This window comes from Eublepharis macularius, chromosome 2, assembly GCF_028583425.1.
Source record: "Eublepharis macularius isolate TG4126 chromosome 2, MPM_Emac_v1.0, whole genome shotgun sequence".
NCBI lineage: Eukaryota > Metazoa > Chordata > Lepidosauria > Squamata > Eublepharidae > Eublepharis > Eublepharis macularius.
This window is the reverse complement of record NC_072791.1, coordinates 166,151,418-166,168,099: the sequence shown is the minus strand read 5'-3', so window position 1 is coordinate 166,168,099 and position 16,682 is coordinate 166,151,418. Positions and strand designations below refer to the sequence as shown.

The window sequence follows — 16,682 nt, the reverse complement described above, 5'->3', positions numbered from 1 at the left end:
CCTCTCACAAAAGAGAGCTCTACTTTTCAGTTCACATACTATATGTTTTCAAATAAAAGGCGGCAAACGGTGGAAATTGTTGGCTGACTGGCTGTGATGTACAAGCTTGTAATAACCCTTCCTTAAACAGTGCAACTTTCAGAAAACTAAAAACCTTAGGATCCAGGGTGAAATTAGTTGCAACAGGCTGAAGTGAGTGATAACAAAATTGCGAAGAGCCTTTATTAACTCTGGGAAGATTAATGTACATAAATATCGTGAGCTACAGTTGGAGCCAATTCGTGTACATGAATGACTGCGTATATTTTACTCTGAGCAGATCTTTTCCTGTCAACTGAGATTCAAGAGTATCTTTTCTTAGCAAAGTGATTATGGCTGTAGCCCTAACCACACTCACCAGGGAGTAAGCCCCTGTTGAGGTCAATGAGACATGCTTAGATTGTACAGTATTTGCATGCTCCAGCAGAAGCACGAACTCTGATTTCTGCACCAGCTGGGCTACATAAGGGATTCTGGGTGGAGTAAGCCAGTTACCATACCTTGGCCACACAGATTTCCAGTTAGTTTGAGGTGTAGTCCAGGAAAAAAGCCTGCAAGTCAACACCAGCATATGAGAATCTGATTCAGTGTTTGTCTGCAAGATTTTTGTGACTAGAACTGTACTTATTCCTGGGCTTGTAAAGTTTTCTGAAAAAGTGGAAACCAAAAAAAGTTACGTTTACAAAAGCATTTAAATTTAATTTTAAAATGTAACCAATGTTATCACTGAGGAGGTTGAAGGAGAACAGTAATTAACTCCTGCAGACAGAGTTCTGTACTCTTAATCTAATGAAGATTTTAAAAATTGTTTGCAAAGCTTCAAAGCAGCGTAACCAAGCAGAAGAAACTCTAAGCCCGCTGATTTCAATTGACTTAAATGGGTGTAACCCATCTGGAGCTGGTGAAAACCACATGTGGCCAGTGTTGCCAGTACCACCTGTTTATCCAGCAAGAGGCCTGGGTCCAGCAACATGCCCAAACTATGAACATGCTCCTTTAGGGGAAGCAAAAAACCCACCCAGAAGATGGGATAACCGATTTCCTGGATCAGACCTTTCTGTCACAAATAGCAACTCCATTTTTTCAGGATTAAGTTTCAGTTTGTTAGCCCTCATAAATTTCAAACTGCCTCCAGGCACCTGCTCACAGTTCCCACAACCTCAATGGGTTCTGCTGAAAGCGCAGTATAGAGCTGAGTGTCATCTACATATTGGTAGCAACTCAGCCCAAATCTCTGGATGCCCTCTCCCAGCAGCTTTGCATAGATGTTGAAAAGCATGGAGGGGGGAGATAGAACCTTGCAGAATACTGTAGGCCAGAGGCCAAGGTCAGAGCAGCAGTCTGCTTTAAGGACAGTGGATGAATCAAAGCTCTAGCTGTCTACATCCTCATTTCATTACCTTCAGTAAGGAGAATTCCTACTCATTTGAGTATTTTTTCCCCTTCTCCATTAATAGCAGTTAATCCTTTTCACTATTTGGGGTTGCAAATAGAAAATAACTGGAACTAGGGTTGTCAACTGGCCTGGAGAAATATATCCTGTCCCTTCAATAGAGGTTTAACAGGATGTTATTTACCATATTTTTATTTACATCTGTGCCATGAAAAACTTCAATTGTCTATTTCCAAACAGAACATTTTCTTCAGGCCAGTTTGCATTTTATATTGAACTGTTGCCCCTTTTCTGTTATCATGACCTTGCTCATTATCACTCCATTGGTGTGACCCTGCTATATCTTACTCTTCCCAGATAATATTCAGAGCAATTAGGTACAACAGCTAGAAAAAGCTGTCATGCATGTGAGAAAAGTAGACTGTCTTTCATGAGTAGGCTTCTTTTTTTTTTAAGATGGCCAGTACCTGATCTATGCCCCAATAAGTATAATAATACTAACAACAACAGCAACATTCAATTTATATACTACCCCTCAGGACAACTTAATGTCCACTCAGAGTAAGCGGTTTACAAAGTGTGTGCTATTATTATCTTCACGACAATAGGCCCGTGAGGTGGGTGGGGCTGAGAGAGCTCTGAGAAGCTGTGACTGATCCAAGGTTACCCAGCTGGCTTCAAGTGGAGGAGTGGGGAATCAAACCTGGTTCTCCAGATTAGAGTCCTGCTGCATTTAACCACTACACCAAACTGGCTCTCAGGAGGCTGAAAAAAGGGTAACACCAGTGTGGTTTACTCCCCTTGAGTACCTATGGAATTGAGCCAAAAGGATCACAGGTTTAGATGCGGTCCTCAACAACCCAGGACTGCAATTCATGCAGTCCTCTCGTTATATACCTCAAAATGCTCAAGTTTATACTCAACGTGAAGACAGAAGTAATATTTTTAAAGCAGAGGTCCAATGTTAGAAATTCAGCCCCAGCATACTTAATCTCTTTTTTTTCTCTGCAAGGTTGATTTTTGGAAAAAAAAACCCCTGATGCTACACGTTCACTGCAGAAGCCTGCTATGTATGACTGATTGGCAGTAACCAACCCCTTTCCCTCTCCAATCCCTGAAGGAGTTTTCAGCTTTTAATAAGTTTTCATTTTTATTGTGAAAAAGAGCAGCTAAAGCTTTTCATGGCATGGCACGAAGTTAAACAACATCACTTGTTAAATAATATTCTATTAGTGTAGTAGTATCTGATCATTCAAATTGTGAAGTTGAGAGTCACTCTGTGGTTTTGAGATTCTTTCTTTCTTTCTCTCTCCCTCTCCCGCCCCCCCCCCATAACATGTAGAATTGAACATCACAAATAGTTCTTGAGATAAGAGTCTGGGACTGTTCACAGTAATATATACATTTTACATGGATAAACATATATGGAATGCAGGCATCTCAAAAATTGATTCAATTTTATTGTATTTAGTTGGCATTAACTAAATTTTTAGTAATGTTGCTGTATTTTTTTAATGAATAAGCATACATTTTAAGTTAAATTGGGGAAGCTGAAGTCCAGTAAACTGCCCAGTGCCTGTGGACTGTTTGCCTGATCTGAAATTTTATGGGTTAATGGGATGCTGTTTACTAGATGGTGTTGCTTACCTAATGAAAAGCTTCTGTGATGAATAAAAGGCAGACGGGGCCTGAGAGTTATGGTGATTGGTCAGCTTGGTGGAGACAATGAGGTTGGGGAAAGCCTCATTGAACTGGATAGGTTTGATTTTACCGCCAGGTGTGAAAATATGCCATCATTTTGCAATATTAGCACTTCTTCATTTGTCAGGCTGGGCCTGGTAGGCTTTTGGGCTCTAGAACCTAAGGCTCAGGCTGGCTAATGCCTTTTTTTTTTTGACACACATGGGGAGAGACCTGGAAAGAGCAGCCTGTACTGTATGTGACCACGTGGAATCATGTGTGAAGCTAAGCAGAAGGACCAGCATCCCCTTTACTCATACCCCTCAGCAAAATTCTGGAAAATGGTGGTGGTGGGGTGCTCAGGATTTGTTAGTCTCAAAAGGTTTAGCGAACTTTCTATGTTTTTTCCCCCTTTTCTGAGTCTGCATTCTAGTCTTGGAACTGTATTTACTCTAAAGTTGCAATTTGTAGTAATAAAGCTGATTTAGTTAAGACACATTGCCTTAATTCCTACCCATGACCTAGACGGTTTGCCTACCACTATGAAAATGCACCCCTGGGTAACTGTACTTTTTTGCAGCAACCAGAAGCTGGGGAAGTTACAGAGAAACAAGAGGCAGATGATCTGAAGGAAAGCTCCACATCCTGCTTATTGGAGAGGTTCGAGAGTAATTAACAACTTCTGTCCCAGTCTCTGAGAGTCACTGTACAGGAGACATCTTACACAAGGATGCTGAAGTGAAGGGAGATGCAATATTAGCTGGGAAGCATAGTTAAAAAGACAGAGCCAATTTCTCTTCTCTACACAGAGCTGGCAGAGATCGCTCCTCAGAAGGTTTGTTCATCTTTGCCTCCCTGACGGCTCATCTTTGGTCATCTTTGCCTCCCTGAAGGCTTTGAGGAAATTATCAAATCATCTGAGGAGTGATCTCTGTGGCTCTGTGTAGCCTTTGGCTCTGCCTTTTTAAACTACGCTTCCCAGCTAACATTGCATCTCCCTTCTCTTGAGTGTCCTCGTGTAAGATGTCTCATGTACAGAGACTCTGAGTTGACTGCATTTCATGTGCTCAGTGATGGGTTGTTTGCCTGAGCACAAAGTGAGAGTATCCTACTGGGGGGAGCTGGGCAGAATCATCACAGCTTCACCTGCCTGTTTCCATAAACTAAGCCTCTGTTAAAGGAACAGGACCTTTTTTTATCTCCAGGCTGTGGCAAACCTATGAAAGGGCAGAACTAGGGAGACAGGACAAACAAAGGTGCAGAAATCAATTGAGTGACCAGGATGTAGTGATTTTTCACTCAGTATTGGTGCTGGCCTCTGATCCCTGCTCTTTCCAGTGAAGAGAACTGTCTTGTTCTCTGTCTCTTGTCAAAAACACATGGATCATTTTTTGTCTGTACCACAACCATCCTGGAAATTGCCTAGCTGTGGCCGTTCCCCGCAATAGCCACAGTGTGTCCAGCAGCAATAATTCAAAGCAAGCATTTAGGGTCTTTCAAGGCCAAGAGGCTCCTCATCACATCCTCTCTAATCCCTAGATATAATTTCCTTGCAAAATTGCTGCATTCTTCCATGTCAACTTTTGCCCTAAAAGACAAAATCCCACAAAGTATTCCAGTGATAATTTTGGGAGCAAACTCTGGGACACCAGAGAGCTCATTAGCCTTGCAGCCTGCTGGGAATAACTGGAGAAGACAAGGGCTGTCTGATCTGCTACGGTAGCAGCTTGAGATTTCTTGTTTTGGTCCTTTTTTTTCACATGTGTATTATGTTTCATTTGTGGAACATTTGATGCTTGGTGCCATGCAGACAAATTGAGCACTCTGAAATCATTTCCTTTTTCTCTTCGGAACATGGTCATTAGGCTTAACGAGGTACTGAGAATGGGCAAGTCATGTCCAGTTTTTGGTATGGAAGTCGGAGACCTGTACTTGCTCCCTGTACGGTCCCAGACATTTCTTTCATGAGCTCTGAACTGACAGCAACTCTGAAGAACTCCTTCTTCCAACTTCTGTGCTGCTTGTCTAGCCAGCCTCGTCACAGAAAAGTACAGTGTGTCTACTTCACTGAAATGTAACATATTTGCAGCACTATATTTTATATGTGCACATTGTGGGTTTTTTTTAAAGGAATTACAGATTCTACATTCAGATTTATGTCTTCCCGCTTTTCCTTGCATACTTTTTCAGATTAGTGCGGGAGGTGACGGGCGTCAATGTGAATATGCGCGTCGGGATCCACAGCGGAAGAGTTCACTGTGGAGTCTTGGGCCTCAGGAAGTGGCAGTTTGATGTATGGTCAAATGATGTTACGTTAGCCAATCAGATGGAAGCAGGAGGCAAAGCAGGGTAAGAAGGTCCTGCTCTCAATCACCATTTCACAGTCCAGCTATTTGTTTTGGGTTCCCCCCCCCTCGAAAAGGAGATACAGTTTCATGTTGGTAAACCTGCCAATGATATAACTGCATACAAGAAGCATGAAGGATGAAAGCCATGTTATGTAGTGGTTAGAGTGTCATACTAGGATTTCAGAGCTCTTGCTTGAAGGGGAAAGTCTCAGTAGCCCCATGAGCCAAACCTGGAAATAACATGAAGTTGTGTGGTAGCTCTCCAGTAATGTGGTGCATGCTACAAGGAGAAAAGTCCCTGAATAGAATAGTTCTAATAATTAAAGTTGAGGAGGTCTATAGCATTAAGGCAGTGCAAGAGTAGTTGGGAGGATCAACGAATCACTAACACTTTTTAATGAGTTATAGATAACATACATTGGTGACATATTTTGGTTTCTTACAACTGAACATTTTGTATGTTAAGTTAAACATACAAAATAGCACTATTTTATAGTGTTTTTACAGTCAATGCTTACTTCTTAATGGAAGGATATACAAAAGCTACAATAGAAGGATATACAAGGATATACAAAGTATATATTCTTCCCACTTAAAGAAAATGCTTATGGGAAGAGCCTGAGAGCAGGACAGATTCTTGCCACAATCTAACCATCCCAGTCTATGTAATATTTCCCTGGTTCAATTTGTTTGTTGATTGTTTGATTTTTTTTTTTTAAGTAACCAATGATTTTCAAGATTTGGTTACCTTTTGTTTTCATTCAAGGCGGATCCACATAACAAAAGCTACATTGAACTATCTGAATGGTGACTATGAAGTGGAGCTGGGTTTTGGAGGGGAACGCAATGCTTATCTCAAGGAGCATAGCATAGAGACCTTCCTCATTGTACGATGTAGCCAAAAGAGGGTAAGAGACAGCCGTCATGAGAAGTGTATATGAGCAACTGGGGAAACTGCTTCTAGAAGAAGAAGCAGTATGCATAATTAACTCAAAAATGCCCAGACATGTCACCTTTTCTCAATTCTCTGTAGTCTAATAATAGACACTCATGGAAGTGGAAGAGTCCTTATTAAGTACGCTAATGTATGCTATCACTCTTATGTAAGTACATAAGACTTGTTTATTGAATCAGCCCAGGAGACCATTCAGTTTCACACTCTTATTTTAAAAGTGTCCCATTCAGATATCCTTGTGTGATTTCATTACATTGATGATAAAGAAAATAGAAATGTGAGCATCAGACTAGAGGTGAGCATGAACTGAAATACGAACCAAAATTCGTCACAAACCGAGTCGGTTTGTGGTCCACAAACCGGTGGTTTGTCAGAGCCCATTTCTGATGAACCGCCACAAACTTTAGGCCGGTTCGTTTGGTTCATTTTTCGGTTTGTCACTGCAGGCAGCCTGGCGCTGATCAATCTGTTTCCTAGGCAACAGGGGGTGGGCTTTCTGCAGCCCCGGAAGTGACCTTCCGCTGTGCCCCCGAAGTGACGTTTTCACGAACCAAATGAACCAGTTCGCAAACCGGGGCAAGTTTGTAAAAGTTCATGGTTTGTGAAATGTGACGAACCACGAATCACATGGTTCAGTATTTCCCCAGTTCGTGCCCACCTCTAGATCAAACTATATGTGATGAGATTCATGTGTTTTCTGAAAAGCAACTACAAATTATTTCAGTAAAACTTGGTTCCATGGAAGTATGCTTAGGATTGTGGCCTTTGGCACTGAAAACCATGGAACAATACATGGATGGATTGGGAGGGGTAAACAGCTCTGGAAAAGAAATTGAAATGTTACTTTGGACTGGGAGAGCTTTAGAAAGAAGAAAAACTTGCTTTGGGATCACCAGTAACAACTGGAAGAAGAAGAATCCAAATCCTGGCCTGGCTAGAGTGGGTTCTGGAGAATGCCTAGAAAAAATCAGTACAAAAGAATGAAACAGCTGATTAAGAGTATTATAACTCACCATCAGAAAGAAGTAAATTGTAGACCTAAGGAGAGAAGATTACTTTTAATGCCGATTTTATATATTTTACTCAGTACTTTCTAAGCAGTTTTTTTTGCTCCATTATATTTTTTATTGTTGTAATGTCAGACTAGGATCTAGGAGACCCTGATTCGAATCCCCAGTCTGCCATGGAAGCTTGATGGGCAACTTTGGACCAATCACATACTCTCAGCCTAATGTACTTCACAGGGTTGTTTTGAAGATAAAATGTAGGAGAGGTAATGGTGTAAACCACTCTGAGTCCCCATTGGGGAGCAAGGGGGTGGTATACATGAAGTAAATAAATAATCAATGACTACAAATACAAGTACAGTTAAAAATTTACTTTTATGAAACTGGTGTTGTGGCAGTCTGCACCCCCATAAAAGCCTAACTTGGCACATGTATATGAAAGTATAAAGAGGTAGTGAGCCAGTGCTGGCCCAACACATGTTGCTGTCTCAAGGGGTGGGAACATAAGCCCTTCCCATCCCACTTTTGCTGTTGTTTCCTGGCTCCAAGACCAACCCTGGCATAAATGGGGGGGGGTGCACCTGCTTCCATATACTCCCAACAGCTTCAGATAGCAACAGTACACTTGAACTGCCCTTGCTTCAATGGCCATCACAAGTCTCTGCAACCCCTTTGGGCTAGGAGGCAATGACCAGAGCAACTTGGGCCTGCTCTCTTTCACTATAGCACTAAGCAATTACTTTGGATGCTTGGCTAGTGAGCTTTTCCTGGTGGGGAGATTCCTGCCTGGGTTTGCATTACTCTGAGGCCAGACTCCCAAGACTTCCTTTATGTCCAGGGTAATTTGTAATAGATGGCCAAGCAGGACTCCCTGACACCCTGACACCCACCATAAACCTCCCGTCACTGGTTCTGGGCTTCACAGGCAGTTCAGGGCAGTCACAATTCACTACCTGTCTAGCCTCTTATTTATCAAGTAGAGAGCCCAGACCCAAATGCACATACAGGGGCCCCTCTCTCCTTTTCACACAGTCTCCCCCAGACAGGCAGCCAGTTCCCTAAATTCATGACCCCTCACCCAGCTAAATGCCCAGGGCTGTTGGGGTAAGGAAACACTATTTCCCCCATACGTTGCTACCATTTAGTTCCTTAAACACCATGGTAGTGACCAGGATGATTGCTGTCATTGTGTGTTGTTTCCCTAAATCAACAACTTTTAGACAGCCAGGGTTAAAGAGAGAAAAAGAGAGTAAAATTTTATTAAAAGTTTAACAAGAGGGAGTTAGTCAGACATGGGGATACATCCGCCCCTTTGGGATCAAAATCGGCCCCAAACAAAGTGCAGGAGCATTCCTGCAGCTGTTGCAACAATTTCTCTTTTGGGTTGCCCAAAACCTCCCACCAGTCATCAGTGACCAGCAGACAAACAGGTAAACCACTGGGAGATTGCCTGCCACTGGCAGGCAACTAGGGTTGATTCTGCACACGTTGGATAATGCACTTTCAATGCACTTTAACTATCGTTTGGAAGTGGATTTTTTGTTCCACACTCGAAAAATTCAGTTACAAATGTTCTCTAAAGAGGATTAGAAGTGCATTATCCAACGTGTGCAGAATCAGCCTAGAATCCCTAATGTCTCTAGAAGACTAAACTGCTATTTTCTCTGTGATGTCCTGGTGGTTGTGGTGGCAGTAAAAGGAATATTATTTTAGTTAGGGGAGTGGAATAAATGTGGGACATGGGCCAGCTGGTTAAATTCTATGTCTCCCATTAAAGACTGAAGTGCCCGTGTGGCCCATTTTTCTACAGACTGTATCAGAACTGGAAACAGTGAAACTCACTTGTTGGCCCTCTCCCCTTATTCAATGTCTTTTTTCTTTTTTCATTTAAAACCCCCCAAACATTTTACTCATCTGTAATGAAGTATAATAAGACCTCCCATCCCTGTCACCTTGTTTGATAAATAAACATGGGCAGAGTTCTAGTGCTTCACTTTTGCTTCCATTCTGTTTTTCTTCTAAAATCCCTTTCTTGTGTATGATTTATTTAATGAGGTGTCCATTTGAGCCTATTCCAACAGTTTCCATAAAATTGCCATGTAATGGGTTCCTGTGAGTCGGGTCTGGGTTTCTGTTAGCCACACAAAAGCACATGGTCATGATAGTGTATGTTTCTTGCATGAAGACTAAGGCTGCTCATGTAGTCCTTATGGGGCAATAACATATCTTCCCATATATAATACTGTGTTCTTTATATAGGCAGTTTTAGAATTTTATCATATTGGCTTTGGGGATAGGGAGCCTGAGAATCTCCTTGTGTAACAGCGGTTACAGTGTATTGTAACAGAATTGTTGACAGTGGCCTCCAAGTCAGATGTGTCTCCCAACAACTCCTAGGAGGTTGAGTTAATTGTTTTCCAAACGGTGTCCCAGAAATTCATCCAGCTGAACAAACAAAATGACTTCCATGTGATCCTTTTACAAAGCATTATCAACTATTTTGGTTTTTATGAGGTTCAACCCAGTTTGAGTGAGTCCAGTTCATATGGACATACAGCTGTGATTTCGCTGTCAAAACAAAACGAAAAAATGAGTCTAAAATGTACCACACAGCAACCCTGGAAAGATGACGTCCACATTAGATTTGCTGCAGCTATAGCTGGTCAGTAATGCATTAACATACACACAAGTAATGAGCAACTGGTTTACAACTTAGCACAACAGAACAGAGCACTTTGAAAGGAAAACCAAAGTTACCCAGAGGAAAAACAGCAAGAGACAGAAAGATCTTAATTTGATCTCTTATGCTTTCTCTGCTCTTCATGCATACCCTTAGTAATACTTGCCATATGTATTTTCGTTTCTCTGTGATATTGAAGCATATAGGTGGTAAGCAAATAATTCATATAAGGAGTGCATACGTGCTAGCCGGCTGGGCTAAAATTAGCCTGGCCCTGGTCCATAGTAACACATACACATGAAAAAACAAACATACCAGTAACAGTGGATAAAATATTTCTGAGACTAAACCTAAGTTTCCTTTCCAAAACCAGTTTGGAAAAAACCTGTATGTGTTCAGTGCACTGTACTTGTTATCGAAAGCTATGAGTCCAAGGAAAGGCTGATTGTCACTAAGTCCTCAATCCATTATTCCGGAGGTGATTAACCCCCATGGAGTTTACTTTTAATTTAAACTGGCATGAAAAATTGCAGTAACTACTGCTTAATTTTTATATTGGATGCAGTGTGCTGGTAGAGAGGAGTGCACTGCATTTTCTCAAGAGAACGATGACCTCGTTTGTAAGTATCTGAAGCTGAAAGAGTTTCTGTCAACAAGTTTTACAAGTGACAGCAAAGTTGGCTTGTTTGCGGAGGGTACTTTATTTAGCATAAGCAGTTTGGCCCACAGAAATTAGCACGGCCTTTTCCCATGCAACATTTTATCTGGTACACACTGCAGCTGACTCAGATCAGTTCATCATGACCCAGAATATGCAAAATTGCTAGAGTTCTCTTTGTTTGAGTTATTTACATGCCACATTTTAAGATGCATAAAATCAAGCAATAAAAGCAATATAACACTAAGGGGATGCATACTTCCCCTTTTTCCTAGTGCACATGCTAGTTTACACCTGCATCTCCGGCATCACTTCTGCAACCTGGAAGCAACAGCATCATGCCAGGGCCGATTATTTAACAATTGGGCCAAAACATATCTCTTGATAAGAAAGTATTTTTAATGTAATGAAATACCTTTCCTTTTATAGTCTGAAGAGCAGATTTACATGTGCTCTTTAGACTGTTACGAGTTGCAAAACTCCTAGTAAAATTTATGAACAACATCATATTTATTACTCAAGGCAATAAATAAGTAGTAATGGATTACTGATTAGCTCTTGCTTCCTTTTTTAGGTTCTAATGAGTTACATTTTTTAAAATCTGTAGCTATGGAATCAGAGTTAGTTTGAAGGACAGAAATAGAAAGAACAGGAATATAAAATAGAAATTGTAGCTATTTAGAAAAGACGGAGGAAGCCACCCAAATATATAACCAAATCCATAATATTGTGCTATTAAAATCATTTGAACATCCCTTTGGGTGGCTGTCTAATGTTTCCTTAGCATTCTGGCACAAAAAAATTCATACCAAAGTTCAAAGAAATTTGGAGCTTTGTAGATTAAATAATACTTGTTTTATTCAGAAAAGAGAAGGACATGGTTGTCATGAGGTTTCACTGTCCTTTGATGATCATTCTGTGATTTAGCTTTTATTAGAAGTTATATTTGAGGGTGGCCATATTCAACTGTGCATTTTTGCAAATCAATTATGTTTTTATATATGGCACAACTATTTTGTTGCTGAGATTTGTAGCTTGCAAATAATTGGACATGATTCTGGTCAATTTCTGAAAAGGTAGAATTGCAAACCTATATATACTTTTTAATGTACGCTGTATATACTTTAGTTAATTCCTAGAATTATGGGCAATAAGACATTAATACAACGAGCAGATAAACCTTCTGTGCAATTGTCTTTTCTTAAGGTCCTCAGTTAATATGCTGGTCAGAAACTTTTCAAAATGTATTATTACACTTCAGAAATTAATCTCTGTTATTGCTGTTCTCTTTTTTTCTAGAAAGATGAAAAAGCTACGATAGCGAAGATGAACCGTCAGCGCACTAATTCCATTGGCCACAATCCTCCGCACTGGGGAGTGGATCGCTCCTTTTATAACCATCTTGGTAGTAACCAAGTCTCCAAGGAGATGAAAAGAATGGTAAAGATGTTCAGCTTTACAGAGCATGTGTTACAGTTACTGAAATGTGCATGTTTATTTATAGTGACTATGACACTGTAAGGTTTCGGAGATGCATGCCATATCATACATACATACATGCTTGAGAGGCCAAAAAATCTGGAGAAAAAACATCCTGTCCTACAGTAGAGGCTTAATGTGTGGAAATGGGCAGCTGGAGCTTTCCTTGGCATAGAGATAAAGAACATAATCTGGTATCTGCTGCAAATCAAATGGATATTGGAGGAAGAGCTAGAGGGACCAGTTTCAAAGCTGGCAACATTATAAATGTTAGACTCTCCAGCTTTCTACTGCTAGGAAATAGCATCTATTACTTTTTGCAATCTGTTAGTTTGTTTTTAAATTTAGACTAGAGATAAGGATTTCTCACCCAGTGATTGAGCAGAGTTTGTGATTTAAACACAGAATCACAAATAAATACAAAAACTCACAAAAACAGACGAGAACTGTAGTAGTGCAACTTTCCCCAAGTGCCTCAAAAATACTTCTAAAACGAAAAAGAATTGTGAAATCTGCTTTTAGATTCAGGTATGAAGAAAACCTACTTACTTATTTACTTTTAATATTTTAATTACAACACAATTCATCAATCTTAAGAAATAAGTAAATAAGAGGAGGAGTCAGCACCTCAGAGACCAGCAGTGAGGGCAGGGAAGAGCTGACTCCCTGGTGCAGCCACATGGATGGCCCTTTCATTCCTCCTTGCAAGTAAAGACCTGTTTATTTATTTACATTATTTATAATCTGCAGGACAACAACAACAACAGAAACAACAACAACAGTGTGCTTGAATACTGCCCTTCTGGACAATCAGTGCCACACTCAGAGCAGTGAACAGTGTTATTATTATCCCCACGATACAGCTGGGGAGCTGGGACTGAGTGGAGCGGCTTTCCCAAGGCCACCTGCAGAATTCATGGCAGCAGTGGAAGTCGAACTAGTAGAGTGCTGATTCGCAGCCTAGCCACTTAACCACTTTCTCACTGATATTTAAGGCGTATTACTCAGTGTGAGTCAGTGCACTCAGTTTCAAAGACATTTCAATAAACAATGTAGTAGGGTACATAAATGCAAATTTGCAAAGATTTAAACTAGCAGAAATACCAACACAGAGTCTAAGAAACACTGAAGCAGAGTATAAGTAATTCTAAGAATGATGTATTAAACAACATAGAAAACACCTAGAATGATCCACAGCAATAGACAGTACACAGTAGTGCTCAAAACAATTAACGTACAATATCTCCATATTACTGATAACAATCTGTAATTTACACCTCCACAATGATTAGAAATGGGTGGCTGGGTCTAAGTGAATTCACTGACTGAATTCATAGCTGAACAGGATTTGAACTGGAGACATAAGGGACGTTGTTTATCTTCTTATTTATCATACTTATGCAACGTACATTAAGAGCAGAAGCAGAAGACATTCTCCCCAGATAAACTCAGTCAGAACCAAAGGAGACACTGATAGAAAAGACACCAGACAAATTTGTGCTGTAGTGGAGACTGTGTCCATCTTTCATTTAGAGAGCCAGGCCATCATGGGAGAATGAACAGATGGATGCCCTTGCAAGGGCACTCTCACTGCCCTCCTGAGGACAGGCCAGCATCAGGTATTCAAGCAAGACTGTAAATGAAACCACTTCCCATCAAGCCTTATTTATAAGATGAATGGGGGGGAAAGACCTTTGGGTAAATATCCCAGAAAAGCAGTGGGATTGTATTTATATAGAACTAAATAGATTGGAGGGGGTGGGGGTATTTGGGTTCTGTGGATAGCATTATATGTTCTACCAAATGCAGAAAATGAATTAAAATATTCCCAATGTTTGCTGAAGATATGAGAGAATGCCGGGTACCTTCTTACATGTCTGGTGGATTGGTGAAAACATTAAAAGCTACGGAAGAAGAGATATCTCTATTGGAGTACAGAATTACTGTGGATCTAATATTAGCCCTTTGGAGTTAATCCCTTAAACAAGAGCAAGATCTGACAAAGGGAGCGTTGACTCTTGATAGCTCATACCCTGGAAATCTAGTTGGTTTCTAAGGTGCTACTGGACCTAAATCTTGCTCTTCTACTGCAGACCAACATGAAACTCTCTTAAACAAGGGATTTAAAAGAAACATAGGTTTTTAGTTAGTTTTAATAATATAAATGTTAACAGAATTAGTAATTTTTTCATTTAAAAATAGAGCCAGTTTGGTGTAGTAGTTAAGAGCATGGAACTCTAATCTGGAGAATCGGGTTGATTCCCCACTCCTCCGCTTGAAACCAGCTGGGTGACCTTGGGTCAGTCACAGCTCTTTCAGAACTCTCTCAGCCCCACCCACCTCAAAGGGTGATTGTTGTGGGAGTAATAATAACATACTTTGTAAACCACTCTGAGTGGGGGGTTAAGTTGTCCTGAAGGGCGGTATATAAATCAAATGTTGTTGTTGTTAATGATAATAATAATAAATAATAACAAACTAAATCAACAGAAAGTAGTAACAGCCAAAAAACAGCCTCACCTTGTGTTGGCAACAAACGTTTAGCCAACTTAATAGCTGTATCGGGGGAAACATGATCCCTGCAGCAAGTCCCAGCTAATACCTTGTCAAAGGGTTCCTTCTGCTGAATGAATTGTGAAGATGTCTGGGTGATATAGTTGGAATGACCTTGCTTTTTTCCTAGAATGTCCTTCCACCAAGAAGGTACATGCTTTCTGGAAGAAATTCACTCCCTCTATCTACAGAGCTCCCAGGAGCATGGTTGGCTACAGGGCACCCACAGGGCAAACAGTACTGGGTGCTTTGTTACCTTTGTTCCTTTCCTCCTTCTGTTCTGAGGCTGGATGAGGTCAGGGTGACATTAGGGAAGTGGGCCAGCATCGCCATTTGTTAATTGGCTGCTCCCATACCTGGCTGGCATGCCAGTCTGCTAACTGTGGACTCCAATACCCTCAGCTCCTTGGACTCAGGTCTTTTTTGACATTTCTGTTCACTGCAAGGAAAGCATAGGATACAGATGAGCTACACCAGTGTCAGTAATGCATCATTGTCCAGGGTCTAAGATGGAGCTGTTAATTACCTGTAATAATTGTGTTGTTTAAAACAAAACAAGAAAAGCAAAGATTTCTGCTGGAAGTAATTAAGTTGATCACAAACATAATTCTGTGTTCACACGATGCAGTTTAATCCGTTTGAATCTCTTTAGTAATATGGCTTTGATACGGATGTTGTTAGTGTTGTTTTTTCTTACATTGTTTTCACATTCATGGTATTCAGATGTGCTTTTCTCAAGTAGACATAACATAATGTCAGTCCAGCTGCAGCTTTTGTTAGTTTCTTTTGGTCATGCAGACTCACAAGGCATGACGTGATTAAGAGATTCTAATCAAGCTAGTGTGTAATTATAATTAGATGTTGCTTTGAATTGGCATTAGAAGGGTGCTTGCATCATCCTATTCATAGACAAAGGATAGTTGTGCCAAGAGGTATTACGCATCATGTTGTTAATTAGAGTTTGCTATGTCTAGCTGGTTGTTCGGAGGGAAAACATTATTATTTATTGAAATACCACACTGACATTTTTTTAAAAATTCTTGCAAGCTCTGATAGAAGAAATCTTTGGAACACATGATGATGGTGTGTTAGTTTGCAAAGGAAAGACATTTTACATGAATGGGAAACTCTTCATAGACTCAACATCTGGTACACCTAACAGGATTTGAGACACACACACAACATACATTTAACCTACATTACCTATAATAAACAACAATGTAGGAAGACGTTCCATGTTGTCATGCTGAAAATTGTGCTGTTACAACCAAGGGCTGTTTGCCTCCTTCAACTTACAGCGCTTCAGATATGGGCACTGTGATGGTAACTTGGTCAGTCAGATAGTGTGTGGTAGGCTGGAGAATTAGCTTGGGTCCTAAATTATTGTATTTATTTATTTATTTATTTATTTATTTATTTAAAACATTTATTAGTTGCCTGTCCTTCAGAGGTATTTAAGGCAACTGATAAAGGAAAATATAAAGAGCATAAATATGTTTTAAAAAGAGTTAAAAATACAGGGAAAAACAGTGTTTAAAAAGTTAAAACACAGTACAATCCAGCCCACATTAAAAAGCTGTCCTAAATAAAACAGTCTTCAGCTGCCTTCTGAAGCTAGAGAATAAGGGGCCAAACACACCTCTCTGGGATTGTCACCAGTAGGGGTGTGCACCCGGAAAAGATTTTAGATAACCCAGATCCCAAAACTCAAAGCAACCCTTTTCGTGCAGCTTGCAAGTGGCAAGAAAAGCGTGGCTTTCAAACTTTCTGCCCTGCCGCTTTTTTCACCAATCGGAGGAGAAAAGCAACGGAGCAGGAAGTTTGAAAGCAAGCAGCACTTTCCTTGCTGTTTGCAATGCAAACAACTAGAAAAGTGCTGCAGGAGCAGCT

General features: G+C 40.5%; 1 protein-coding gene across 2 annotated transcripts in view; it reads left to right on the top strand.

Moving 5' to 3' along the window:
- The window catches only part of ADCY5 (adenylate cyclase 5), a 309,257-nt gene that overhangs the window by 236,297 nt on the left and 56,278 nt on the right, over positions 1–16,682 (top strand). For both annotated transcript variants that reach the window (XM_054972529.1, XM_054972528.1), the window contains exons 6-8: positions 5,303–5,461; positions 6,227–6,368; positions 12,060–12,200. In XM_054972529.1, the coding sequence (XP_054828504.1) occupies positions 5,303–5,461; positions 6,227–6,368; positions 12,060–12,200 (442 nt within the window). The remainder of the gene's footprint in view (positions 1–5,302; positions 5,462–6,226; positions 6,369–12,059; positions 12,201–16,682) is intronic.